The sequence below is a fragment of the Nerophis ophidion genome, linkage group LG27 (genome assembly GCF_033978795.1).
Source record: "Nerophis ophidion isolate RoL-2023_Sa linkage group LG27, RoL_Noph_v1.0, whole genome shotgun sequence".
Classification (NCBI taxonomy): Eukaryota; Metazoa; Chordata; class Actinopteri; order Syngnathiformes; family Syngnathidae; genus Nerophis; species Nerophis ophidion.
This window is the reverse complement of record NC_084637.1, coordinates 26,016,213-26,044,193: the sequence shown is the minus strand read 5'-3', so window position 1 is coordinate 26,044,193 and position 27,981 is coordinate 26,016,213. Positions and strand designations below refer to the sequence as shown.

General features: G+C 39.9%; 1 protein-coding gene across 2 annotated transcripts in view; it reads right to left on the bottom strand.

Moving 5' to 3' along the window:
* zranb3 (zinc finger, RAN-binding domain containing 3) overlaps positions 1 to 27,981 on the bottom strand; it is a 334,364-nt gene that overhangs the window by 285,942 nt on the left and 20,441 nt on the right. For both annotated transcript variants that reach the window (XM_061889175.1, XM_061889174.1), the window contains 3 exons: positions 7,306 to 7,324; positions 6,889 to 7,067; positions 837 to 1,068 (listed from right to left, as the gene is read on the bottom strand). In XM_061889175.1, coding sequence (XP_061745159.1) covers positions 837 to 1,068; positions 6,889 to 7,067; positions 7,306 to 7,324 — 430 coding nt within the window. The remainder of the gene's footprint in view (positions 1 to 836; positions 1,069 to 6,888; positions 7,068 to 7,305; positions 7,325 to 27,981) is intronic.

The following is a 27,981-nucleotide window of genomic DNA, read 5'->3' as shown; positions in this document are numbered from 1 at the left end:
TAAAAATAACATATCGGTTGATCTCAAGAAGAAAAGAAACGGGAGTTTGTATAATTTGACTACAACAGGCAACAACACACAAAATTAAATATAAACTAAATCAGGGGTCGGGAACCTTTTTTGCTGAGAGAGCAAAGAAGCCAAATATTTGAAAATGTATTTCCGTAAGAGCCATATAATATTTTTTTTAACACTGAACACAACTAAACGCGTGCATTTTTAAGTAAGACCAACATTTCATGTCTCTTATTCTTTCTGAAAACATTGTTATTCTGAAGCTAAATGTGGAGGGGGGCGTGGCCTTCGGGCCTGCAGCAAAGCAGGGTGTTGCCGGGACCGGCCTGGAAATCAGCGACAGATGCGTAGATGGCCCAGCTGGACCTTGTTATCTAATCACCTGTCGCTCTGTTTAGAAGCAGCAGCTGGGAGGAGAGACGGGGTCGGGGCTGGAGCCAGAGTGCGAGCGAGAACGAAAGAGAAAAAGACAAAATGCTGGAAAGCAACTGAGAGACTTACTGAAAAATAAAACAATATTGTAACCCTGAAACAGGCTGTCATGTCGGTGCTTGGTGGTCTGAAGAACCCCCAGGAGGGCAAGCCCCACACAAACCAATAATGAATACTTCTTACCATTAACGCAACTTCTTGAACATAAAAATGCATGAGAATGTTTTATATTTTGAACGTTATTTTTCATTACAAGTGGAATTATTCATTATTGTGTTAAGCAGCGTCAGCTCAGATTTATCCGAGAGGCGGATGCGGTCATCAACTGAGCCACATCTGGCTCGCGAGCCATAGGTTCCCTACCCCTGCACTAAATCAATGTGCATTACCTCTTCAGGGCGACCCAGGGCCGGTGTGCCGGTGAGCAGGATGGCACGCTTGGCGCTCTGAATGAGAGGCACCAGAAGCTTGGTCCGCGCCGCGTTCCGGGATTTGAGGTAGTGCGACTCATCCACCACGACCACTGCGAAGCGCTGCCTGCTCAGAGTCTCCACCAAGAGGCGTGCGTCCGTGGTGAGGAGGCCGTAGCCGAGCACCGTCACCTTACTGCTGCTGATACCCCTGAAAAGGTCGGGGAAAGTTCCATATGAGACACGCAAAAAGGGCGACCAACACGTGTGTTTTAAATCAGTCAATGTTCGCAGGGCACACTGACCTCTGATGAGAGATGTTGCCAAGAAGTTGAGCACATTATTACATAATAATATTACTGCATTGGGGCTTTAAGACAAAGTGGCGTGAAACAAGCCTCTTATCAGCAAAGGACATAATAAAGCCGTGAGATATTGTCTGGTGTGCCCTGGGAAGTTATGCGATTTCACCTAATTGGTCAAAAACAGACCTGGGCAAATTAAGCTTTTCAATATGGCCCGCCCGACATTCCCAAATAACTATTTTAGGTCTTTAAAATCGAAACTGTAGCCACCATTATGACTAGAGATGTCCGATATTGTCTAACTCTTAATTACCGATTCCGATATCAACCGATACCGATACAGTGGGGCGAAAAGTATTTAGTCAGCCACCGATTGTGCAAGTTCTCCCACTTAAAATGATGACAGAGGTCTGTAATTTTCATCATAGGTACACTTCAACTGTGAGAGACAGAATATAAAAAAAAAATCCAGGAATTCACATTGTAGAAATTATAAAGAATTTATTTGTAAACTATGGTGGAAAATAAGTATTTGGTCAACCATTCAAAGCTCTCACTGATGGAAGGAGGTTTTGGCTCAAAATCTCACGATACATGGCACCATTCATTCTTTCCTTAAAGGGGAACATTATCACAATTTCAAAAGGCTTAAAAACAATAAAAATCAGTTCCCAGTGGCATGTTGTATTTTCTGAATTTTTTTCTCAAAATTTTACCGGTCTCCGAATATCCCTAAAAAAAAGCTTTAAAGTGCTTGATTTTCGCTATTTGCGATGCGACTATCCATTCCCCTGTGACGTCATACAGTGCTGCCAATGTAAACAATCAATGGCGAATACCACAGCAAGATATAGCGACATTAGCTCGGATTTAGACTCGGATTTCAGCGGCTTAAGCGATTCAACAGATTACGCATGTATTGAAACGGATGGTTGGAGTATGAAAGTATTGAAGAAGAAACTGAAGCTATTGAGCGAATAGCTATTGACGCTATTCATAGCCATAGCATGGCCGAATAGCTGCGTTAGCATCGCCGGTAAAATGTGCGGACCAAACGATCAGGACTTTTACATCTTGTGACACTGGAGCAACTTAAATCCGTCGATTGGTAAGTGTTTTTTTCGCATTAAATGTGGGTGGAAGGAAACGTAATATAGTGGCAAATGCATCTACAGGTTATCCATACATCTCTGTGCCATGTCTGCTTAAGCACTGCCGGTAAATAGCATGTTAGCATTGATTAGCATAGCATGTTAGCATCGATTAGTTGGCAGTTAACATCAACAAAACTCACCTTTGTGATTTCTGTGACTTTATCGTTGCAAATGCATCTGCAGGTTATCCATACATCTCTGTGCCATGTCTGCTTTAGCACCGCCGGTAAATAGCATGTTAGCGTCAATTAGCGTAGCATGTTAGCATCAATTAGCTTGCAGTCACGCCGCGACCAACTATGTCTGATTAGCACATAAGTCAACATCAACAAAACTCACCTTTGTGATTTCGTTGAATTTATCGTTGCAAATGCATCTGCAGGTTATCCATACATCTCTGTCATGTCTGTCATCGCCGGTAAAATGTGGAGACACTTTGGTATATTCAATGGGGGTCTGGCGGCAGACACTTTCGCATTTTCGATGCAACTTGAATCCCTCCCTGTTAGTGTTGTTACACCCTCCGACAACACACCAATGAGGCATGATGTCTCCAAGGTTCCAAAAAATAGTCGAAAAAACGGAAAATAACAGAGCTGAGACCCAATGTTTACAATGTGTTGAAAATTAAAATGGCGGCTGTATTACCTCGGCGACGTCACATTCTGACGTCATCCCCTCCAGAGCGATAAACAGAAAGGCGTTTATTTCGCCAAAATTCACCCATTTAGAGTTCGGAAATCGGTTAAAAAAATATATGGTCTTTTTTCTGCACCATCAAGGTATATATTGACGCTTACATAGGTCTGGTGATAATGTTCCCCTTTAACACGGATCAATAGTCCTGTCCCCTTAGCAGAAAAACAGCCCCAAAGCATGATGTTTCCACCCCCATGCTTTACAGTAGGTCCGGTGTTCTTGGGATGCAACTCAGTATTCTTCTTCCTCCAAACACGACGAGTTTGAGTTTGTACCAAAAAGTTTTATTTTGGTTTCATCTGACCACATGACATTCTCCCATGTGCTCTCTGGCAAACTTCAGACGGGCCTGGACATGCACTGGTTTAAGCAGGGGGACACATCTGGCACTGCAGGATTTGATTCCCTGTCGGCGTAGTGTGTTACTGATGGTAACCTTTGTTACTTTGGTACCAGCTCTCTGCAGGTCATTCACCAGGTCCCCCCGTGTGGTTCTGGGATTTCTGCTCACCATTTTCATGATCATTTTGACCCCACGGGATGGGATTTTGCGTGTAGCCCCATATCGAGGGAGATTATCAGTGGTCTTGTATGTCTTCATTTTCTGATAATTGCTCCCACAGTTGATTTTTTTCACACCAAGCTGCTTGCCTATTGTAGATTCACTCTTCCCAATCTGGTGCAGGTCTACAATTCTTTTCCTGGTGTCCTTCGACAGCTCTTTGGTTTTGGCCATAGTGGAGTTTGAAGTCTGACGGTTTGAGGCTGTGGACAGGTGTCTATTATACAGATAACGAGTTCAAACAAGTGCCATTAATACAGGTAATGAGTAGAGGACAGAAGAGCTTCTTAAAGAAGAAGTTACAGGTCTGTGAGAGCCAGAGATCTTCCTTGTTTGAAGTGACCAAATACTTATTTTCCACCATAATTTGCAAATAAATTCTTTAAAATTCCTACAATGTGAATTCCTGGATTTTTTTTTTCACATTTTGTCTCTCACAGTTGAAGTGTACCTATGATGAAAATTACAGACCTCTGTCATCATTTTAAGTGGAAGAACTTGCACAATCGGTGGCTGACTAAATATATTTTTGCCCCACTGTATATACTGTGCTGTCGTGGAATTAACACATTATTATACGTAATTTTTTTTCGATGCCCGGCTGGATGCATTAAATAATGTAACAAGGTTTTACAAAATAAATCAACTCAAGTTATGGAAAAAAATGGCACTGTCATATTTATTATTGAAGTCACAAAGTACCGTATTTTTCGGAGTATAAGTCGCTCCGGAGTATAAGTCGCACCTGCCGAAAATGCATAATAAAGAGGGGAAAAAACATATATAAGTCGCACTGGAGTATAAGTCGCATTTTTGGGGGAAATTTATTTGATAAATCCCAACACCAAGAATAGACATTTGAAAGGCAATTTAAAATAAATAAAGAATAGTGAACAACAAGCTGAATAAGTGTACGTTATATGAGGCATACATAACCAACTGAGAAGGTGCCTGGTATGTTAACGTAACATATTATGGTAAGAGTCATTCAAATAACTACAACATATAGAACATGCTATACGTTTACCAAACAATCTGTCACTCCTAAATGCTAAATCCCATGAAATCTTATACGTCTAGTCTCTTATGTGAATGAGCTAAATAATATTCTTTGATATTTTACGGTAATGTGTTAATAAATTCACACATAAGTCGCTCCTGAGTATAAGTCGCACCCCTGGCCAAACTATGAAAAAAACTGCGACTTATAGTCCAAAAAATACGGTAAAACATTTTTTTTAACATGCCTCAAAACAGCAGCTTGGAATTTGGGACATGCTTTCCCTGAGACCCGCTATAACTATGGGAAGTACTATACTTTGTCTTTCACAAAGTGCATTATTTTTTTAAACAGCCTAAGTCCAGAGAATACTAGAATAATAAAGTAAACAATAACCTGGCCCTCCTTTACTGCAAGACTGCCTGGCATACTGTGTAACAGGAAATGATAAACTGGGCTCAAACTGCCCTGCTCTAACGTATTTGTACGAGTAACACAGATGTGTTGCAAGCTAGTGGTGAGTGCTTGAAGTGGCCTACCAGTCAAACAGAGCTTCTGAAATGCTGCGTTGAGACAGGGGTGTTTTTTGTTGTACAAACCCCGTTTCCATATGAGTTGGGAATTTGTGTTAGATGTAAATATAAACAGAATACCATGATTTGGAAATCATTTTCAACCCATATTCAGTTAAATATGCTACAAAGACAACATACTTAATGTTCAAACTGATAAACATTTTTTTTGTGTGCAAATTATCAATAACTTTAGAATTTGATGCCAGCAACACGTGACAAAGAAGTTGGGAAAGGTGGCAATAAATACTGATAAAGTTGAGAAATCCTTATCAAACAGTTATTTGGAACATCCCACAGGTGAATAGGCTAATCGGGAACAGGTGAGTGCCATTATTGGGTATAAAAACAGCTTCCATGAAATGCTAAGTAATTCACAAACAAGGACGGGGCGAGGGTCACCAATTTGTAAGCAAATTGTCGAACAGTTTTAGAACAACATTTCTCAACGAGCTATTGCAAGGAATTTAGAGATTTCACCATCTACGGTCCGTAAAATCATCAAAAGGTTCAGAGAATCTGGAGAAATCACTCCACGTAAGCGACGATATTACGGACCGTTGATCCCTCAGCAATACTGCATCAAAAACTGACATCGGTGTGTAAAGGATATCACCACAAGGGCTCAGGAACACTTCATAAAACCACTGTCAGTAACTACAGTTGGTTGCTACATCTGAAAGTGCAAGTTAAAACTCTGCTATGCAAAGCGAAACCCATTTATCAACAACATCCAGAAACGCCGCCGGATTCTCTGGGCCCGAGATCATCTAATATGGACTGATGCAAAGTGGAAAAGTGTTCTGTGGTCTGACGAGTCCACATTTCAAATTGTATTTGGAAATATTCGACATTGTGTCATCCGTGGCAAAGGGGAAGCAAACCAACCAGACTGTTATCGACACAAAGTTAAAAGCCACCTCTGTGATGGTATGGGGCTGCATTAGTGCCCAAGGCATGGGTAACTTACACATCTGTGAAGGCACCATTAATGCTGAAAGGTACATACAGGTTTTGGAACAGCATATGCTGCCATCTAAGCGCCGTCTTTTTCATGGACGCCCCTGCTTATTTCAGCAAGACGATACCAAGCCACATTCACCACGTGTTACAACAGCGTGGCTTCGTAAAAAAAGAGTGCGGGTACTTTCCTGGCCCGCCTGCAGTCCAGACCTGTCTCCCATCGAAAATGTGTGGCGCATTATGAAGCGTAAAATACGACTGTTGAACGACTGAAGCTCTACATAAAACAAGAATGGGAAAGCTTTGAAAGTGGAAACTTTCAAAGATTCAACAATTAGTTTTCTCAGTTCCCAAACGTTTATTTAGTGTTGTTAAAAGAAAAGGTGATGTAAAACAGTGGTGAACATGCCCTTTCCCAACTACTTTGGCACGTGTCGCAGCCATGAAATTTTAAGTTAATTATTATTTGCAAAAAAAAAATAAAGTTTATGAGTTTGAACATCAAATATCTTGTGTTTGTAGTGCATTCAACTGAATATGGGTTGAAAAGTATTTGCAAATCATTGTATTCCTTTTATATTTACATCTAACCAAATTTCCCAACTCATATGGAAACAGGGTTTGTATTTATAAGACCATATTTCCTCATCTATTGATCGCTGCTTGCAGAGACGTGTTAATTTGGCTCGTTAAGAAGGCCAAGGAAAGAAATAGCACGTGTTGTGGATGGAAGTGGAGGAGAGGGGGCGGGGACACTTTGGGGTAGCATGACCTACATGGTGTGGCTCTTGTTCTCCACCAGGTTGATGTCTCCGGGCTGCAGCTCGGGAATCCAGCGCTCCAGCTCCTCGATCCAGGGATACTTCAGGGACGAGGGCACCACTACCAGGAGGGGCCACTCTTCCCTGAAAGCATATGCCACCGCGATGGCTTGCACCGTCTTGCCAAGACCCATCTGGACGGGGCCAAATGAACACACGGCGAGAGGTAGAGGAAAAACAAGTCAATCGTGCGCCGCCTCTGCGGCAAATTGCATATGACGGCTGAGCTGATATGAGGCCCAAGAGTAATAAGGTCTGAGAATGATTCTTCTGTCAAAAACCATTAGGCAAGTGGCAGCGCGGCACTAAGTTGACAAATTCATTTGGAAGGTTGGAAAATAGATTTCCTGAGTTGGTGTTGTGTGTGCTTACCTCATCAGCAATCATACATCTGTAAAACAGAAGAAAACAGAAGCCTTAATGAAGCAGACTTTGCAAACTGAAACTGATGAATGGCATGAAGGGTTTTGATTTTCACTTAAAGGGGAACATTATCACCAAACCTATGCAAGCGTCAATATATACCTTGATGTTGCAGAAAAAAGACCATGTATTTTTTTAACCGATTTCCGAACTCTAAATGGGTGAATTTTGGAAAATTAAACGCCTTTCTGTTTATCGGTCTTTTAGCGATGACGTCAGAACGTGATGTCACCGAGGTAACACACCCGCCATATTCATTTTCACATTACAAACACCGGGTCTCAGCTCTGTTATTTTCCGGTTTTACGACTATTTTTTGGAACCTTGGAGACATCATGCCTCGTCGGTGTGTTGTCGGAGGGTGTAACAACACTAACAGGGAGGGATTCAAGTTGCACCACTGGCAAGAAATCTGCCGCCAGACCCCCATTGAATGTACCAAAGTGTCTTCACATTTGACCGGCGGTGCTAAGGCAGACATGGCACAGAGATGTATGGATAACCTGCAGATGCATTTGCAACGATTAATTCAACGAAATCACAAAGGTGAGTTTTGTTGATGTTGTTGACTTATGTGCTAATCAGACATATTTGGTCACGGCATGACTGCCAGCTAATCGATGCTAACATGCTACGCTAATCGATGCTAACATGCTATTTACGCTAGCTGTATGTGCATTTGAAACTAGATACCCACATTTAATGCGAAACAAACACTTACCAATCGACAGATTTAAGTTGTTCCAGTGTCACACGATGCGAAAGTCCTGATCGTTTGGTCCGCACATTTTATCGGCGATGCTAATAAGGCAACCATGCTATGGGCCACTTCATTAGGTACAGCCACGCTATGGCCGAATAGCGTCAATAGCTATTCGCTCAATAGCTTCAATTTCTTCTTCAATTTCGTTTTCGCTATCTGCCTCCATACTCCGACCATCTGTTTCAATACATGCGTAATCTGTTGAATTGCTGAAATCCGAGTCTGACTCCGAGCTAATGTCGCTATATATTCCAGTGGTAACCGCCATGTTGTTTGTATTGGCAGCCCTGTATGACGTCACAGGGAAATGAATAGTGGTTTCGAAGATAGCGAAAATAAGGCACTTTAAAGATTTATTTAGGAATATTCCGGGACCGGTAAAAATTTTTTTAAAACGTCAAAAAATACAACAAGCCACTGGGAACTGATTTTTATTGTTTTTAACCCTTTTGAAATTGTGATAATGTTCCCCTTTAAGATCTGGGTTCATACACTTTATGCAGTGCTTTTTAACCTTGTTGGAGGTACCGAACACCACCTGTTTCATATGCGCATTCATCGAACCCTTCTTTAGTGAAAAATACAATTTGAATGTTTTTTTCAAATTCAAGACAGAGTTACCGTATTTTTCAGACTATAAGTCGAGGTTTTTTTCATAGTTTGGCCGTGGGTGCGACTTAAACTCCGGAACGACTTATAGTCCGAAAAATATGGTATATGTTTTTGGTAACACTTTAGTATGGGGGACATATTCTAAGTAACAAAGACACTAGGGGAATATATTCTAAGTAGGGCTGCAACTAACAACTAATTTGATAATCGATTAATCTGTCGATTATTACTTCGATTAATCGATTGATAATCGGATAAAAGAGACAAACTACATTTCTATCCTTTCCAGTATTTTATTGAAAAACAGCGTACTGGCACAGTACTTATTTTGATTATTGTTTCTCAGCTGTTTGTAAATGTTGCAGTTTATAAATAAAGGTTTATTTAAAAAAAATTATATATATTTTCTAAATAAATAAAACAAGTAGCCTCTGCGCATGCGCATAGCATAGATCCAACGAATCGATGACTAAATTAATCGCCAACTATTTTTATAAATGATTTTAATCGATTAGTTGTTTCAGTCCTAATTGTAAGTAACAAAGACTTAATTTAGATTTATTTGGTTAGGGTTAGGGTTAGAGGGTTAGAAAGTTAGGGTTATAATAAAGCCAAGCCGAATAATCTAAAATCTAATCTAAAATATATTTATATAGCGCTTTTCTCTAGTGACTCAAAATGCTTGACATAGTGAAACCCAATATCTAAGTTACATTTAAACCAGTGTGGGTGGCACTGGGAGCAGGTGGGTAAAGTATCTTGCCCAAGGACACAACGGCAATGACTAGGATGGCGGAAGCGGGAATCGAACCTGCAACCCTCAAGTTGCTGGCACGTCCACTCTACCAACCGAGCTATGCCGCACCAGGCATTAATACGTACTTAAAAATGACTAGTTAAGAGCCAATATGTTACTAATTTGCACGTTAATAAACAACTAATTAATGGTGAATATGTTCCTCATACTAAAGTGTTACCATGTTTTTTTTTACTGGTGCACAAAATGAACCGTGCATGAACATCACTTTGTTCAAACAACAAAACCAACACAGTGCATAAACTGACAACAAATTACTACTGCTGTTGCCGTATCCTTAATACGCCGATAGGGAGAAGTTTTTATTTACACGCTGAGTCGTGTGTGTGTGTTGACCTCCGGCGAACCCCTGAACCCGACTCACCGAACCCCTAGAGTTCGATCGAACCCAGGTTAAGAACCACCGGCTTTATGGATACGAGCAGGTCCCAAAGGGATGGTACATTCATGGAAAGTTGCCCTACTTAGAGTTACGAGTTGCAATTAATGGGAACTTTTTTGGAATCCATCCATCCATTTTCTACTGCTTATTCCCTTCGGGGTCGCTGGAGCCTACCTCAGCTGAAATCGGGTGCAAGGCAGGGTACAACCTGGACAAGTCGCCACCTCATCGCAGGGCCAACACAGATAGACAGACAACATTCACACTCACATTCACACACTAGGGCCAATTTAGTGTTGCCAATGTACCTATTCCCAAAAAAATATTTTTTTTCTCCCCTCAAAACTTGACAGTGCGGCTTATTATGTACGAAATATTTCTGGTTTTGCTTACCGAACTCAAAGCTATTTTATTTGGTACATGGTGAAATGATAAGTGGCAGTAAAACATAAGAGATACGTGTAGACTGCAATATGATGGCAGTCACACAAAAGAGATACGTGTGGACTGCAATATGACTCACACCCCCCCCCTCCCCGCGTGGTTGAGGTGGGCGGGGTTTGGTGCTCGCGGGGTGTATAACATAGTAAGGAAGGGTCATGGATGCAAAGGATTCTGGGTATTTGTTGTGTTGCGTTTATGTTGTGTTACTGTGAGGATTTTCTCCCGAAATGTGTTTGTCATTCTTCTTTTGTGTGGGTTCACAATGTGGCGCATATTAGTAGGAGTGTTAAAGTTGTTTATATCACAACCGTCAGTGTACTCTGTGTCACCCAGTATGCCTTCCAGTCGTGTGCGTGCATCTGCGGAAGCCTCTCACAACATGTTGCTGGACTGACAAGCAGTTTGTACATGTTGTAGAAGGTGTTCAAGGCAATGGCTTCATAGCACGCCCTTATTCTTGTCATCTGGGTGACCCCCAGCAGATATTGTCGAGAATAGTTGCGGCTCCCATTGACTTCCTCATTTTGTGAAACGGGTTGAAATGGCTCTATGAGTGGTAAAGGTTGCCGACCCCTGCCCTAGGGCAACAACGTTGATATATGTTTGATGTAACGTGAGTGTATGTATGTATATGTACTTGTATATGAACAGAATGTGTATATGAATTCACAGTGGAAAGTTAAATAAAATCCTACTAAATATATTTGAGATCCGAAATGTTCCCCACTCATAAAGTGATTAATTTTTATTAGTGTTTTTTTTAAAACTTTTAACACTTAAATCTCAAGATCAACTTCCGATATATCTGTCGATTGTAAGTTTGAACTATTGCTCTTTTGTCAAAACGTTGATGTTTTCATATGGCACCCAAACAACATATGCAATATTTTTTCTACATAAAACATTTTAAAGTGATAATTTATAAGTAATAATTCAATATAACATAGATTTTTTTGTCCTTTTTTTGAGCAATGGAAAAACATGAAAATAATGACAAAAGGAACAAAAATACTTCCTGCATGGCAGTTTTGTGTCAACATTGCCACTTTTTCTCATTAGATTTCACCTCATTCCACTTTTTTTTTAAATGTTTATTTTTCATTTTTGCAATACTATCAATTTTGCAATTTTTGCAGAATGTGCGGTGGGCCGGTAAACGATTAGTTGCGGGCCGCAAATGGCCCCCGGGTCGCACTTTGGACACTCCTAACTTACATAGTGATACATTTTTCGGCCGTATCGCCCCAGCCCTGTACCTGCTCATCATGTCTGACCACATGTTCCAATGCATTAATCCACTTGCACTTGTTTCATCGTATTATGTAAAGCAGGGGTCTCAAACTCAATCTACCTGGGGGCCACTGGATGCAGAAACTGGGTGAGGCTGGGCCGGAAGAAAAGATTTATAAAAAAAATCGAACATGCACTTTTTAATTAATTCACTTTCTTTAATTGGCTTTCTCGCCCTAGCGTCATTCTTTCCAACTCTCGCGATTTTTCCGGGAAACGCCCGAATGTCAATGCCCCTTGCGACAATCTCCCGGGTCAATCATTCACCCGGACAATAATATTAAGGGCGTGGCTTGATGGCGCTGCCTTTAACGTACTCTACAACCTGCCGACTCGTCCGCTTCTCCACAATACAAACAGTGTGCCGGCCGTCACATATGTTGTATGAGGCTTATGCAGACCCACGGAAGGGACTGCAAGACATACTTGATCAACAGCCATACAGGTTACACTGAGGGTGGCCGTATAAACAACTTTAACACTGTTACAAATATGCGCCACACTGTGAACCCACACCAAAGAAGATTGACAACCCCATTTTGGGAGAACATCCGCATCGTAGCACAACATAACAAATACCCAGAATCCAATGCAGTCCTAACTCTTCCAGGCTACAACAGGGGGGGTATATTGTAGCCCGGAATTGTTAGGGCTGCATGGGATTCTGGGTATTTGTTCCGTTGTGTTTATGTTGTGTTACGTTGCGGATGTTCTCCCAAAATGTGTTTGGTGTGGGTTCACGGTGTGGCGCATATTTGTAACAGTGTTAAAGTTGTTTATAAGGCCACCCTCAGTGTGACCTGTGTGGCTGTTGATCGAATATGTCTTGCAGTCGCATACTGCGTCTACAAAAGCCAAATTTATCATGTGGCTGGGCTGGAACACTGTTAGTACATGATGTAGAGCAGTGGTTCTCAAATGGGGGTACGCGTACTCCTGGGGGTACTTGTAAGTAGGCCAAGGGGTACGTGAGATTTTTTTAAAATATTCTAAAAATAGCAACAATTCAAAAATCCTTTATTAATATATTCATTGAATAATACTTCAACAAATATGAATGTAAGTTCATAAACTGTGAAAAGAAATGCAACAATGCAATATTCAGTGTTGACAGCTAAATTTTTTGTGGACATGTTCCATAAATATTGATATTAAAGATACATTTTTTTGTGAAGAAATGTTTAGAATTAAGTTCATGAATCCAGATGGATCTCTATTACAATCCCCAAAGAGGGCACCACAAGTTGATTACTTCTATGTGTAGAAATCTTTATTTATGAATGAATCACTTGTTTATTTTAAACATTTTTAAGTTTTAATTATTTTTATATCTCTTTTTCCAAATAATTAAAGAAAGACAACTACAAATGAGCAATATTTTGGACTGTTATATAATTTAATAAATCAGAAACTGATGACTATTTTACTTCTTTATCTCTTTTTTTCAACCAAAAATGCTTTGCTCTGATTAGGGGGTACTTGAATGAAAAAAATTTCACAGGGGGTACATCACTGAAAAAGGTTGAGAACCACTGATGTAGATGACGCTCAAGGCAGTGCCTCCATGGTTTCCCTTTGATATTATTGTGTGGGGGAAATTCGGGAGAATGAATACCCCCACTGAAAATTGGGAGTCTCCCGGAAAAATCGAGGGTATACAAGTATGACACTGTACAGCGTCATTCATATAAAACTCGCGGGCCGCACCAACATTAAATTTTCACATTAAGGTGCGGGCCGCAAAATAACGTCTCGCGGGCCGCGTGTTTGAGACCCCTGATGTAGTGAAGTGAAGTGAATTATATTTAGCGCTTTACATAGGTGACACCCAATATCTAAGTTACATTTAAACCAGTGTGGGTGGCACTGGGAGCAGGTGGGTAAAGTGTCTTGCCCAAGGACACAACGGCAATAACTAGGATGGCACAAGCGGGAATCGAACCTGCAGCCCTCAAGTTGCTGGCACGGCCACTCTACCAACCGAGCTATGCCGCCCCGTAAAGCAAAACTAGTGATTAATGGACTTTGACGAACAAACACGAGACTTTAAATGGCAGATCAACAGAACAGTGGCGCTTGGAGCCCACCTTGGACTGTGGAGCCCGCAGATCATCTAGGTTGGCTCCTATTGTCGGGACCCTTCTTATTCATGAATGCCTCCAAAATCCAGTCAGCCCAAACAAAGCAAGAGAACAGCTGAGTACCTCAGACGCGCTCGCTCATTATTCTTCTTCCGCCCCACCACTTCTCGCCCCCCCCCCCCTATCTCCGCCCCATTTCTTTCTTTCAGCTGCGGAACATGATTAATGTGCTCCTTGCCACTGGTGGTTTTTCTAATTGCCAGCGCACCGGCCCAGTCAGCGCATTGTCCTCACACACACACACACACACACACACACGTCGTTAACAGGAGGTGTGCACACAAGTGTGAACAGATGTAAATGAACATATTTATATGTGCGCGTGCACATCCTGCATAGCACACAGTGGGGAGGGTGTGTGGCGGGGGCAGGTGTTTGGCCTTTCCCAACGCATTAATCATCCTCCTTTAAATAACCTCGGTGTCGTCTCTGACGGTTTGAGACCAAGAACGACGCCGCGGCGCTGTTGCCTGACTACGGCACGGCCCCCGCCGCCGAATCTTTCTAATGTTATCGCAGGAACCCACAAGCCCCGAAATGTCAGGGAACGGGCCTCGCCGGGTGGCTGCAACCATTTGATGGCTTTGACCCCTGCACTGTTGTGTGTACCACGGCCTGGCGCCTGACCCAACCCCCCCCCGTCTTTCAGCCGCGCTCGGTAAAAGCGAAAAGCGTCCCCCGGATGGCTGATCCCGATGGCGCTCCCACACACGGAGGGCAGCGTTGCGAGACCAAGTTGCCTTTTAGTGGTGATATTTTTGTCAAAACGTGGAGCCACTAAACCCTCAACAGAGCTCTGCGGATAAACTTTTCAATAAACGCCGCACGAAATCCCTCCTCAATAAAACGCGGCCATGCTCATTTATACGATGGATACAACGCAGCCGAGCACGGCAATAATTTGAATCCGTCATTAGTCCAAGTTTTATTTCAAATGGAAGTATAAAGTTTGATCCACCAGAGCTGTTTTAAGTAGAGATTAGTGGTGTCCCGATACCCAAAAATTATTTTGATACTTTTCGGTACCATTCTAGATAAAGAGGACCACAAAAAAATGCATTATTTGTGACTATTTGCTGGCATCGTGGTGCGTGTTTGTTATCTCCACATGCAGTCGGATAAGGACACAGTGTGAAGGTAAGAACTGAAGATTTATTTCTACTATAAAACAGACTAAGAACAAAAACACTTGCACGAAGGCACTATAGACAAAACCAACAGAACTAGCATGTGAGCTAGAAGGAACAAAATACGGTAGCATGTGAGCTAGGGAAATAAACGAATAGCGTGGAAGCTAACGAGTTCAAAAGGTATTTACCACAATGCGGGATAGCGACGTCGCCTGTCGCATCAAAAGCAAATTAGACTGGGAGAGCGAATGACCAACAAAGACAGGCTTGAATAGGGACAGAAATCAGGAGGCAGATGCGCGTCGAAAACACAAGGCCGGTGACACTAAATGCGTAGCTATGGAAACGTGACAAAACAGGAAGTGCCACCAGGAACTAAGGAAGTCAATTAACAGAGCAAAAGAAGAATATGCCATGATCCAAGGAGCGGATCGTGTCATTATTGGCTTTATTTTAACAAACAATCTTAGGGTACATTAAACATATGTTTATTATTGTAAAATTGTCCTTAAATAAAATAGTGAACATACATGACAACTTGTCTTTTAGTAGGAAGTAAACAAACAAAGGCTCCTAATTAGTCTGCTGACGTATGCAGTAACATATTATGTCATTTTCCATTGTTATTTTATTTTTTATTATTAAGGACGTGGTAGAAAATGGATTATTAATCTACTTGCTCATTTACTGTTAACATGTTCCGTCTACACTTCTGTTAAAATGTTATAATCACTTATTTTTCTGTTGTTTGATTCTTTACATTAGTTTTGGATAATACCACAAATTTAGGTATCGATCCGATAACAAGTAGTTAAAGGATCATACATTGGTCATATTCAAAGTCCTCATGTATTCGGGGACATATTTCCTGAGTTTATAAACATAATAGACATTGTTTTTTAAAAGAAAGAAGTTGTTAACATCGACGTAATCATAGTACTATCGACTAGATACGCTACTGTACTTGGTATCATTACAGTGGATGTCATGTGTAGATCCACCAATGGCGTTTGTTTACAATAGAATAAAAATAAACATAGAATTCTAAAAAAAAGTTATGACAGACCATGAATTGATTTAAGTGGACCGTGACTTAAACAAGTTGAAGAACTTATTCGGGTGTTACCGTTTAGTGGACAATTGTACTGTACAAAATACTAATAAAAGTTTCAATCAGTCAATCAAAACCACCTGAAAGAAATGGAATAAAATGTTTCAGTTTTATACTGCTAGGAAACCCAAAATGTACACTAAAATAAAGAAAGTGGGATTTATAATATTAACTATGAACCATAAAACACTGAATATTAACAACATATGAATATTGCTCCTCTTATACTTCTCAGACCAGCTCCTCGATAGTTGTGTATCTTTTATAATCAAGCAAAACACAAGAATAATAAAACAAACAGCAAAATATGAATGCAAAGTGTAATAAACACCTACAATATGATATATTATCACTTTTATGCCTTTCCTAGTATGAGCTGCCGTGACGTAGATTACCGTAATAACTTATATAATACTCAAAAATGCACATTTCAACCATTGAATTACTTTCTATAGTTTAATTCTTACGGTAATATAAAAACATCACTGCATATATTAATGGCGGCTACAGTATTGATGTTAAAGGTATAAAAAAATGATGTAGAACGTCTGGCGTGCCGAATGGAAATCTTAATCTTAAAGATCATGAAAAGGTTCAGTATTTTGCCCAGGTCTGGTCTAAGAGGATCATCAATGTTTGCATTTCAAAATAGAAAAAATCTCCTGGGAAAATTGGTTAAAATATGGGATATCTCTACTTCACAATAACTTGCCATCTACTCGGGTTTATACAATTGTATAGTAGTTTATTCAAATTGGTTTTATTTGAACATACCGTATTTCCTTGAATTGCCGCCGGGCATGCATTATGCGCCTGCCTTAAACTACTGCCGGGTCAAACTCGCTGCCCAAATTTATTAGCGCATGCTTACTTTTACCGCCGGGTCAAATTCATGCCGTCACGAATGACCCTTCCACTGTCATCTTTTTGAAAATGGTGGAGGAGTTTATTTTTGCTTTTACTATGTGTAAACCAGGGGTCTTGTTCCACAGCCATACAGATCACACTGATGGTTGTGATATAAACAACTTTAACACTCTTACTAATATGCGCCACACTCTGTGAACCCACACCAAACACATTTCTGGAGAACATCGGCTCTGTAACACATTATAAACGCAACATAACACTTATACAGAATGCAATGCATCCATGACTCTTACTGCTTATATCTAGCACCAAACAACGCCCCCCTTCCCCCTCTCCGTGCGTCGGTTGAGGTGGGCGGGGTTGGGGGGCGCATGTATAATATAGCCAATAGTCATGGATGCTTGGCATTCTGGGTAATTATTATGTTGAGTTTATAATGTGTTACAGAGCCAATGTTCTCCAGAAATGTGTTTGGTGTGAGTTCACAGAGTGTGGCGCATATTAGTAAGAGTGTTAAAGTTGTTTATATCACAACCATCAGTGTAAAAGGTATGGTTGTTGACCAAGTATGCATTGCAATCTCGTATGAGAAGCAGCGAAATGCATGCGTCCGACCGGAACGCAGATAGCAAGGTGTAAAGGTGGGCGTGATGACATGTTGTAGAGCAGTGGACCCCAACCACCGGGCCGCGGAATAATTTTTTAGGATTTTAATTTTTTTAAATCACACTCAATTTTTTACTGCATGCCATTGGTAATCGCGGGGGTGAGAAAAGGTTTAAAAATTATTAGCGCCTGCTTACTTTTACCGAATACCTTGAATAAGCGCAGGAGTGAGAAGAGGTTTTAAATTAATTAGCGCCCCGGCGGCTATTCAAGGAAATACAGTATTTATCGTTTCAAAATGATACGACACGTTTTCATTTTCTTTACATGTCCAAGCAACGCCTATTTAATCCGACCCCTTATCCATTTCATATCAATGACTTATACAAACCCCGTTTCCATTTGGCTTGGTAAATTGTGTTAGATGTAAATATAAACGGAATACAATGATTTGCAAATCATTTTCAACCCATATTCAGTTGAATATGCTACAAAGACAACATTTGATGTTAAAACTGATAAACATTTTTTTAATTTTTTGCAAATAATCATTAACTTTAGAATTTGATGCCAGCAACACGTGACAAAGAAGTTGGGAAAGGTGGCAATAAATACTGATAAAGGCCAAAGGTCACCATTTTGTAAGCAAATTGTCGAACAGTTTAAGAACATTTCTCAACGAGCTATTGCAAGGAATTTAGGGATTCTACCACATACGGTTCATAAGATCATGAAAAGGTTCAGAGAATCTGGAGAAATCACTGCACGTAAGCGATGATATTATAGACATTTGATCCCTCAGGCGGTACTGCATCGAAAACCGACATCAGTGTGTAAAGGGTATCACCACATGGGCTCAGGAACACTTCATAAAACCACTGTCAGTAACTACAGTTGGTCGCTACATCTGTAAGTGCAAGTTAAAACTCTACTATGCAAAGCCAAACCCATTTAACAACAACACCCTGAAACGCCGCGGGCTTGGCTGGGCCCGAGCTCATCTAAGATGGACTGATGCAAAGTGGAAAGGTGTTCTGTGGTCTGAGGAGTCCACATTTCAAATTTTATTCGGAAACTGCGGACGTGGTGTCCTCCGGAACAAAGAGGAAAATAACCATCCGGATTGTTATAGGCGCAAAGTTCAAAAGCCAGCATCTGTGATGGTATGGGGGTACATTAGTGCCCAAGGCATGGGTAACTTACACATCTGTGAAGGGACCATTAATGCTAAAAGGTACATACAGGTTTTGGAGCAACATATGTTGTCATCCAAGCAACGTTACCGTGGACGCCCCTGCTTATTTTAGCAAGACAATGCCAAGCCACGTGTTACAACAGCGTGGCTTCGTAGTAAAAGAGTGCGGGTACTTTCCTGGCCCCCCCGCAGTCCAGACCTGTCTCCCATCGAAAATGTGTGGCACATTATGAAGCGTAAAATAGGACAGTGGAGACCCTGGACTGTTGAACGACTGAAGCTCTACATAAAACAAGAATGGGAAAGAATTCCACTTTCAAAGCTTCAACAATTAGTTTCCTCAGTTCCCAAACGTTTATTGAGTGTTGTTAAAAGAAAAGGTGATGTAACACAGATGTGAACATGCCCTTTCCCAACTACTTTAGCATGTGTTGCAGCCATGAAATTTTAAGTAAATTATTATTTGCAAAAAAAAAATAAAGTTTATGAGTTTGAACATCAAATATCTTGTCTTTGTAGCATATTCAACTGATTATGGGTTGAAAATAATTTGCAAATCATTGTATTCTGTTTACATTTACATCTAACACAATTTCCCAACTCATATGGCAACGGGGTTTGTACATATGTTCACTTCCTGTACTTGGTTTGTACACATTCCAAACATGTCACACATTAAGAATCATTGTAGTGTATATACCACCGTTTTCTTCATAACTAGGTAAGTCATTTATGATGAGATAAATAATATTTTTGTCACGTTCAAGACATTTACCATTATTATTCTTCCTTGTAATTTGCAAACACTTTTAGTTTGAACAGTTCCTTAAAGTGGATCATGCTTCTGCTTCAAATTGGTTTTATTTGAATATTTATACAATCTCAAAATGATACGTCACATTTTTTAAATTTTCTTTACAACATGTCCGTAACGTTGTAGATTTATGGAATTAATACAGTGGTCCCCAAACTCCAACCCGCAGACCAGATATGGCCCGCCAATGTCCAAAATCTGGCACGCGCCAGTCACTTCACGTCCACACAAAGAGAAGCTACAGACTATCAGCAATCAGCGCACATGGTGTTAATCAGTACCCTCCCTGTTCAGTCTGCTTGAATTGTGTATCTCGAACTTTGGACTGCTTTCCCCGATCTTCGATCCTCACTCGGACCTCGTTGCTTCTCTCCAGCCACCGACTGCTCGCCTGCCTACCAAGACCCTCTTTGCCTCCTCCCCCTAAGGGGTAGGAGTATATTTCTAGCTAGAATTCACTGAAATTCAAGTATTTCTTTTATATATATGTATGTATATATATATATATATATATATATATATATATATATATATATATATATATATATATATATATATATATATATATATATATATATATAAGAAATACTTGAATTTCAGTGAATTCTAGCTAGAAATTCAAGTATTTCTTATTACTGGGTGTGAGTTTTCCTTGCCCTTATGTGGGCCTACCGAGGATGTCGTAGTGGTTTGTGTTGTGGTTTGTGCAGCCCTTTGAGACACTAGTGATTTAGGGCTATATAAGTAAACATTGATTGATTGAGATATATATATATATATATATATATATATATATATATATATATATACACATATATATATATATATAAATATATATATATATATATATATGTATATATATATATATATATATATATATATATATATATATATATATATATATATATATATATATAAAAGAAATACTTGAATTTGAATACTTAAATATATATAAGAAATACTTGAATTTCAGTGTTCATTTATTTACACACACATAACACTCCTCTCTACTCATTGTTGTATTTGAAAGTGCAATGCTTTGCAGCCAGTAGCACAGCTTTTGAAGGAGCATAGGTATGGACAGAATCTGCGAAATTTAATTTGCAGGAAAGGAGTGAGTTTAGGGTTGAATTTGCCATCCTCGTTCTATTCTCTGTCACTATCTTTTTTTTGGGACATTACTACTTGCCATAGTTTTGAAGCAATGCATGACGGGAATCCGGATGTTGTGTGTCAGTGTATTAACGTGCCGGCTGGAATAAACACACGCCGAGAAATAGCTCTGTGTCCGCCTACTTTATGGGTTATAGATAAACCTATGGATAACAGTGACATATAATAGTTTCCTTCTTGTTGTGTGTGCAGTTGGGCTCTGAGCTCAAAAAGCCGTAGATGCTATAACGTGACACACTGTTTATATGGAGGAAAAGTGGGAGAATTTCAGGAGAATGGTTTTCCCGGGAGATTTTCAGGAGAGGCACTGACATTCGGAAGTATGTATGTTTTGTGTATGTTATTATTTCCTATGGTCTTGAACTTGAGGAAGTGTTGCTGTGTGTCTGGGGGTAAAACACAGTGGAATACTTGTTGGACTTGAGCCTGTGTGTGTCTTCTTCTGGACGCTATAATACATTACATTCTTCTATTTATTTATTTTTTTAACGTAAAAAAAAAACAACTACATTTTTAGGCGTGGCGGCTAATATTTTGCTGTGGGGCGCACCATCACGATCAAATACATTAAGGGGAAACCCAGTATTGTATTTGCTGGTGTAGTTTTTTGGAGCTAAGAAAAAAAGGGCCTATGTACATATCCTCCACTACAATAATCGGTCAAGCTCTAATTCTGAGTCGCATTTGGGGTAAAATAGCAAGACTTAAAGCAGCAAACTTAAAAGGCAAAAAACATAAGCCATATAATTGCCAGCTTTTTACATGTATATAAAATATAGTGTGTGGGTGTTTTGAAGACTAGACTCAGACATTATGGCCTTGGGTGACTTTAATTATAAGCATTATTCCCGCAGTGCCTATTATGGTACGCAAAGTGCATCAAAAGGTGTATGGCTGTAACTTCATCTTAAATGGTGCTTCACCTGGTTGACACGACGAACAAAGCAATCAGAACTTTTAACGTCTAATGACTCATTTGAACCTTTCCTCTTATGTTTGCGTCCGGTTTCATTTCTGCAGGGTTCACTAACATCTTTATAAAAGCCATACCGGATGGCTAATGGAAAAGCCGTCTCTTTTTATTCAATGTCTGCTGCATTTCTTGGTGGGAATCTAACAAGAGATGCTTGATGAGAGTCTCATCATCTTCATGCAAAATATGGACATAGATTACAGGACTGTCTCAAAAAATTTGAATATTGTGATGAAGTCCTTTATTTTCTGTAATGCAACTAAAAACATGAAAATGTCATACATTCTGGATTCATTACACATCAACTGAAATATTGAAAGTCTTTTATTATTTTAATGTTGCTGAGTATGGCATACAGCTTAAGAAAACTCAAAAATCCTATCTCCAAAAATTTAAATATTTCCTCAGACCAAGTAAAATAAAAAGATTTAAAGGGGAACATTATCACAATTTCAAAAGGGTTAAAAACAATAAAAATCAGTTCCCAGTGGCTTGTTTTATTTTTCGAAGTTTTTTTCAAAATTTTACATCTTCCGGACTATCCCTAAAAAAAGCTTTAAAGTTCTTGATTTTCGCTATTTGCGATGCGACTGTCCATTTCTCTGTGACTTCATACATTGCATCCTGATACAAACAATACGGCGGTTAGCACAGCAAGATTAAGCGACATTCGCTCGGATTCAGACTCGGATTTCAGTGGTTTAAGCGATTCGACAGATTACGCATGTATTGAAACAGATGGTCAGAGTATGGAGGCAGATAGCGAAAACGAAATTGAAGAAGAAATTGAAGCTATTGAGCGAATAGCTATTGACGCTATTCGGCCATAAAATGGGTGTACCTAATGAAGTGGCCCATAGCATGGCTGCCCTATTAGCATCGCCGGTAAAACGTGCGGACCAAACGATCAGGACTTTCGCATCTTGGGACACTGGAGCAACTTAAATCTGTCGATTGGTAAGTGTTTGTTTCGCATTAAATGTGGGTATCTAGTTTCAAATGTACATACAGCTAGCGTAAATAGCATGTTAGCATCGATTAGCATAGCATGTTAGCATCGATTAGCTGGCAGTCATGCCGTGACCAAATATGTCTGATTAGCACATAAGTCAACAACATCAACAAAACTCACCTTTGTGATTTTGATTACTTAATCGTTGCAATTGCATCTGCAGGTTATCCAAACATCTCTGTCCCATGTCTGTCTTAGCATCGCCGGTCAAATGTGCAGACACTCTGGCAAATTCAATGGGGGTCTGGCGGAAGATTTCTTGCCAGTGGTGCAACTTGAATCCCTCCCTGTTACTGTTGTTACACCCTCCGACAACACACCGACGAGGCATGATGTCTCCAAGGTTCCAAAAAATAGTCGAAAAAACGGAAAATAACAGAGCTGAGACCCGGTGTTTGCAATGTGTTGAAAATGAATATGGCGGGTGTGTTACCTCGGTGACGTCACGTTCTGACGTCATCGCTAAAAGACCGATAAACAGTAAGGCGTTTAATTTACCTAAAGTCACCCATTTAGAGTTCGGAAATCGGTTAAAAAAATACATAGTCTTTTTTCTGCAACATCAAGGTATATATTGACGCTTGCATAGGTTTGGTGATAATGTTCCCCTTTAAACCGCAAAACAAAATCAAACATTTGAAAATGTCAATTAATGCACTCAGTACTTGGTTGGGAATCCTTTTGCACGGATTACTGCATCAATGCAGCGTGGCATGGAGGCTATCAGCCTGTGGCATTGCTGAGGTGTTATGGATGCCCAGGATGCTTCAATAGCGGCCTTTAGCTCATTTACATTATTGGGTCTGGTGTCTTTCAGCTTCTTCTTCACAATACGCCAAAAATTCTCTTTGGGGTTCAGGTCAGGGGAGTTGGCAGGCCAATCGAGGACAGTAATGCCATGGTCAGTACACCAGTTACAGGTGGTTTTGGCACTGTAGGCAGGTGCCAGATCATGCTGGAAAATGAAATCATCATCTCCAAAGAGCTTTTCAACAGATGGAAGCATGTAGTGCTATAAAATCTCTTGGTACGCAACTGCATTGACTCTGGACTTGAAGGCCGCTGTTGAAGCATCCTGGGCATCCATAACACCTCAGCAATGCCACAGGCTGACTGCCTCCATGCCACGCCGCATTGATGCGGTAATCCGTGCAAAAGGATTCCCAAACCAAGTACTGAGTGCATTAATTGACATTTTCAAATGTTTGATTTTGTTTTGCTGTTATAAATCTTTTTTTTTACTTGGTCTGAGGAAATATTCAGATTTTTTGAAATATGATTTTTGAGTTTTCTTAAGCTGTCTGGCATAATCAGCAATATTAAAAAAATTAAAGGCCTGCAATATTTCAGTTGATGTGTAATGAATCCAGAATTTATGACATTTTCATGTTTTTGGTTGCATTACAGAAAATAAAAGGACTTTATCACAATATTCTAATTTTCTGTGACAGTCCTATGTGTGGCAGTACCTATTGTTCTGCTGGGAAGTCTAAATGCAACTTCGCATTTCAAATTTTTACGTATTTTTGGCCTAAATTAGGTCATCTTGATGTCTTAGATGCATCAAACTTGTCGATGTGTACCAAAATCTGTACAAATCAGTGTACCCATTCACATGAAATCCAACCAGTTTTTGATACCTTTGTTGCCTGTCCTGTTGGATACTGGTCATCACCAGCCCAAAGACATAGTGGGGAAACAATCACACAAGCAGCACTCAAAACGGAACACGTCAGACTTCCTCTAGGTCAGGTGTCGGCAACCCGCGGCTCCGGAGCCGCATGCAGCTCTTTGACCATTCTGGTGTGGCTCAGTTGTAAACCTGCCGACCTTCCCGAATTTACGGGGAGATTTCTGACCTCAGTGCCTTTCCCTAAAATTGTCTGAGGTTTGCATATTGCGATTTTCACTCGGACAGCAACATTGAGGGACGGGCCGTGATGGCAGTCTCCATAACATCTTCTAATACATGTAGTTGTGCCCGCTATTACACGACACTATGTGCGTGCCGGCCGGTCACATATTATGTGAAACGTTAATTACAGTCCTCAAGCGATTACAAGCCATACTTGTTCAACAGCAATGCAGGTTACACTGAGGGTTATAAAGAACTTTAACACTCTTACTAATATGCGTCACACTGTGAACCCACACCAAACAAGAGTGACAAACACAAATTTGGGAAAACATCCGCACTGTAAAACAACATAAACACAACATTACAAAAACCCAGAATCCCATGCAGCCCTGACTCTTCCAGGCTACATTATACACCCCGACCTCCCCCAACCCCGCCCACCTCAACCGACGCAGGAGGGTGTAGGGTGTATAATGTGGCCTGGAAGAGTCAGGGTCGCATGGGATTCTGGGTATTTGTTATGTTGTGTTTAAGTTGTGTTACAGTGCGGAGGTTTTTCTCGAAATGTATTTGTAATTCTTGAGTGGTGTGGCGCATATTTTTAACAGTGTTAAAGTTGTTTAAACTGGCACCCTCAGTGTGACCTGTATGGCAGTTGAACAAGAATGCCTTGCGGTCACGTGTGTCCGTCTGCAGAAGCTACATACAACACATGCCCTGACTGGTAAGCTGTTTGTAAAAATAGTGGAGGGCATTAAATACAGCGCCATCGTAGCACGCCCTTATATTTGTAGAATGAGTTTTACTCAGCAGACGTCCGACGGAATAGTCACTCTAAAACCCGCTAGTCTCCCAGACAAATCGGGAGGAATTGTATGCGTGATGCTAATAAGGGGCAGTCATATAAAAGTAACTGGCCGCACTAACATCAAATCTTCACATTTAATTGTGGGACGCGTGTTTGAGACCCCTGGTTTATACATAGCACAAAGCAAAAAAAACTAAACTCTGTATACATTGTTATTTCGTTATAAATTTCAAGAGGCTTGTGGCTCCCATTATTTTCTTTATTTTGTGAAACGGGTCAAAATGGCTCTTTGAGCGGTAAAGGTTGCCGAACCCTGCTCTAGGTAATGTTGCATTTTTCCATGTCGAAAAAGCAAGCATGCCTAATAGGAAACGCCCAAACGTACAGTAGGGATTCCACTTTTCCAAACTGCACACTCATTCAATATTATTTTACATTGGCTATGCCATTTACATGATTTGACATGGCAAATTCATCACCTCTTAATCTGGTAATTAAAACTATAACTAAGACACGTATACTTACAGTATTAACACTTTGTAGGACTTAACAAAAGCCAAGGCTGGCGGATTAAATTTAATGGCAAAGACAACTTCCTAAATACGACTATAACATGTCTTGGAATTGCAACTGCATGCAAAATTGAGTATATAATACTTGCAAATGAGACTCAGAAGTGTAAGAAAACAAGTTATAAGCAGAGTTATCATAATGTGTCACTGTTAAATGATAAATGAAAAAAAAGTTTTGTCATAAGACAAATGAATATGTATTATCACATGAACAAACACAAATGTTATGTACTACTTGCAAATGACACTCAGAAGTGTAACAAAACAAGATATAATTAGAGTTATCATAATCAGTCAGTGATAAATGTTCAAAAAAATAAAAAAGTTTCATCATTAGACAAATTAATATTTATTAACTAACACATGAACAGACACAAAAGTTATGTCAAACTTGTAAATGACATTCAGAAGTGTAAGAAAACAAGATATAATTAGAGTTATCATAATCAGTCAATGATAAATGTTAAATAAATTAAAAAGTTTCATCATTAGACAAATTAATAGTTATTAACTAACACATGAACAAACACAAACGTTAAGTATTACTTTAAAATGACACTCAGAAGTGTTACAAAACAAGATATAATTAGAGTTATCATAATCAGTCAGTGACAAATGTTAAATTAATAAAAAAATTTCATCATTAGACAAATTCATATTTATTAACTAACACATGAACAAACACAAAAGTTATATAAAACTTGCAAATGAGATTCAGAAGTGTAAGAAAACAAGATATAGGCAGAGTTATCATAACCTGTCACTATTAAATGTTAAATGAAAAAAAAAGTTTTATCCATGAACAAATTAATATTTACTAACCCATGAACAAACACTAAAGTTATGTAATACTTGCAAATGAGACTCAAAAGTGTGAGAATTTTTTTTTACAAGACAGTTATCATAATATGTCACTGTTAAATGTTTAATGAAAATAAGTTTAATCATTAGACAAATTAATATTTATATATCAAAAAAAGACAAAGTACTGAAAATTGGTACCGTTGAGTACAAATGATTAAAAAAATTTGAATTTTTTGTCTTGTTTTCTATAATTATGTTGCTCGATATGAACTTAAATACTGAAAATACGGGACATGGGTGTAATTTTACATCTATTGATGTTAAAAACTTTATATGGAAGGTAGTAAACAGGTTTTTCTATGCTAACTACGAACACATTCCATTTATAAACACGAATCCGAATTTGCGAGAATTCATCCACCACGCTTAGGCCCAATTGCCGGCAGACGCAGGTGTTGTACCTACAGTAGAAACCTTAGTCATACAACCAGTAGAGCGATGTACAGGAGCAATAAAGTATTTTTTATCGATCCCCTCTTGCATCAGTGAAGCAGGCCTGATTCGATAAAAGCACAGGCAGTCACTTGGAGTAAAATATTTGGCAGCTCACAGCAGGAAAGACCGGCAATGTGCAACATCACCGTCAACATTGAAAATGAAAGTGACAAAGAGATCTTAATGGATGTACTTTTACTTCAAACCGATTCCCACCTCCCCCCAGCCACACTCCAGCATTGTACAAGTGCACTCTGGGTAAATACGTGTTTCAGCACAACTGATTACGGGCCCACTTTGCAAACAATACGCCGAAGCACATCGGATGGGATTTTATTGTCGTACCGTGCCATAACTTTCCCACATTATCTATCATCTGAATCCATAAAAATCCCCTGGTCCTCCTACACTGCCGATACAGCAGGCTGCATCAGCATATGAATTGCAGCGGCATTTGATGTCTCGGCTCGGTGCGCCCGGTGATCGCAATGTGAAAAGACACAAGGATTGTGAAATTTAAAGGGGAAAAAAAAAAAAAAAAAAATCTGCCCGAATCCTCCCACACATCTGACATCAGTGATGTTCCGTGCCTTCCAGGAAGCTATAAAGGGCTTCTATTTCTTTTTTCTTTTCTACACCCTGACAGCCTGCCTCATTTACTTCCGATACTTCCTGCATTCTGGCAGCCCACATGTCTCTCAAATTCCAATTGGGAGGTAAAAATATCACTTTGGATTCTTCAAACCGTCACCGCA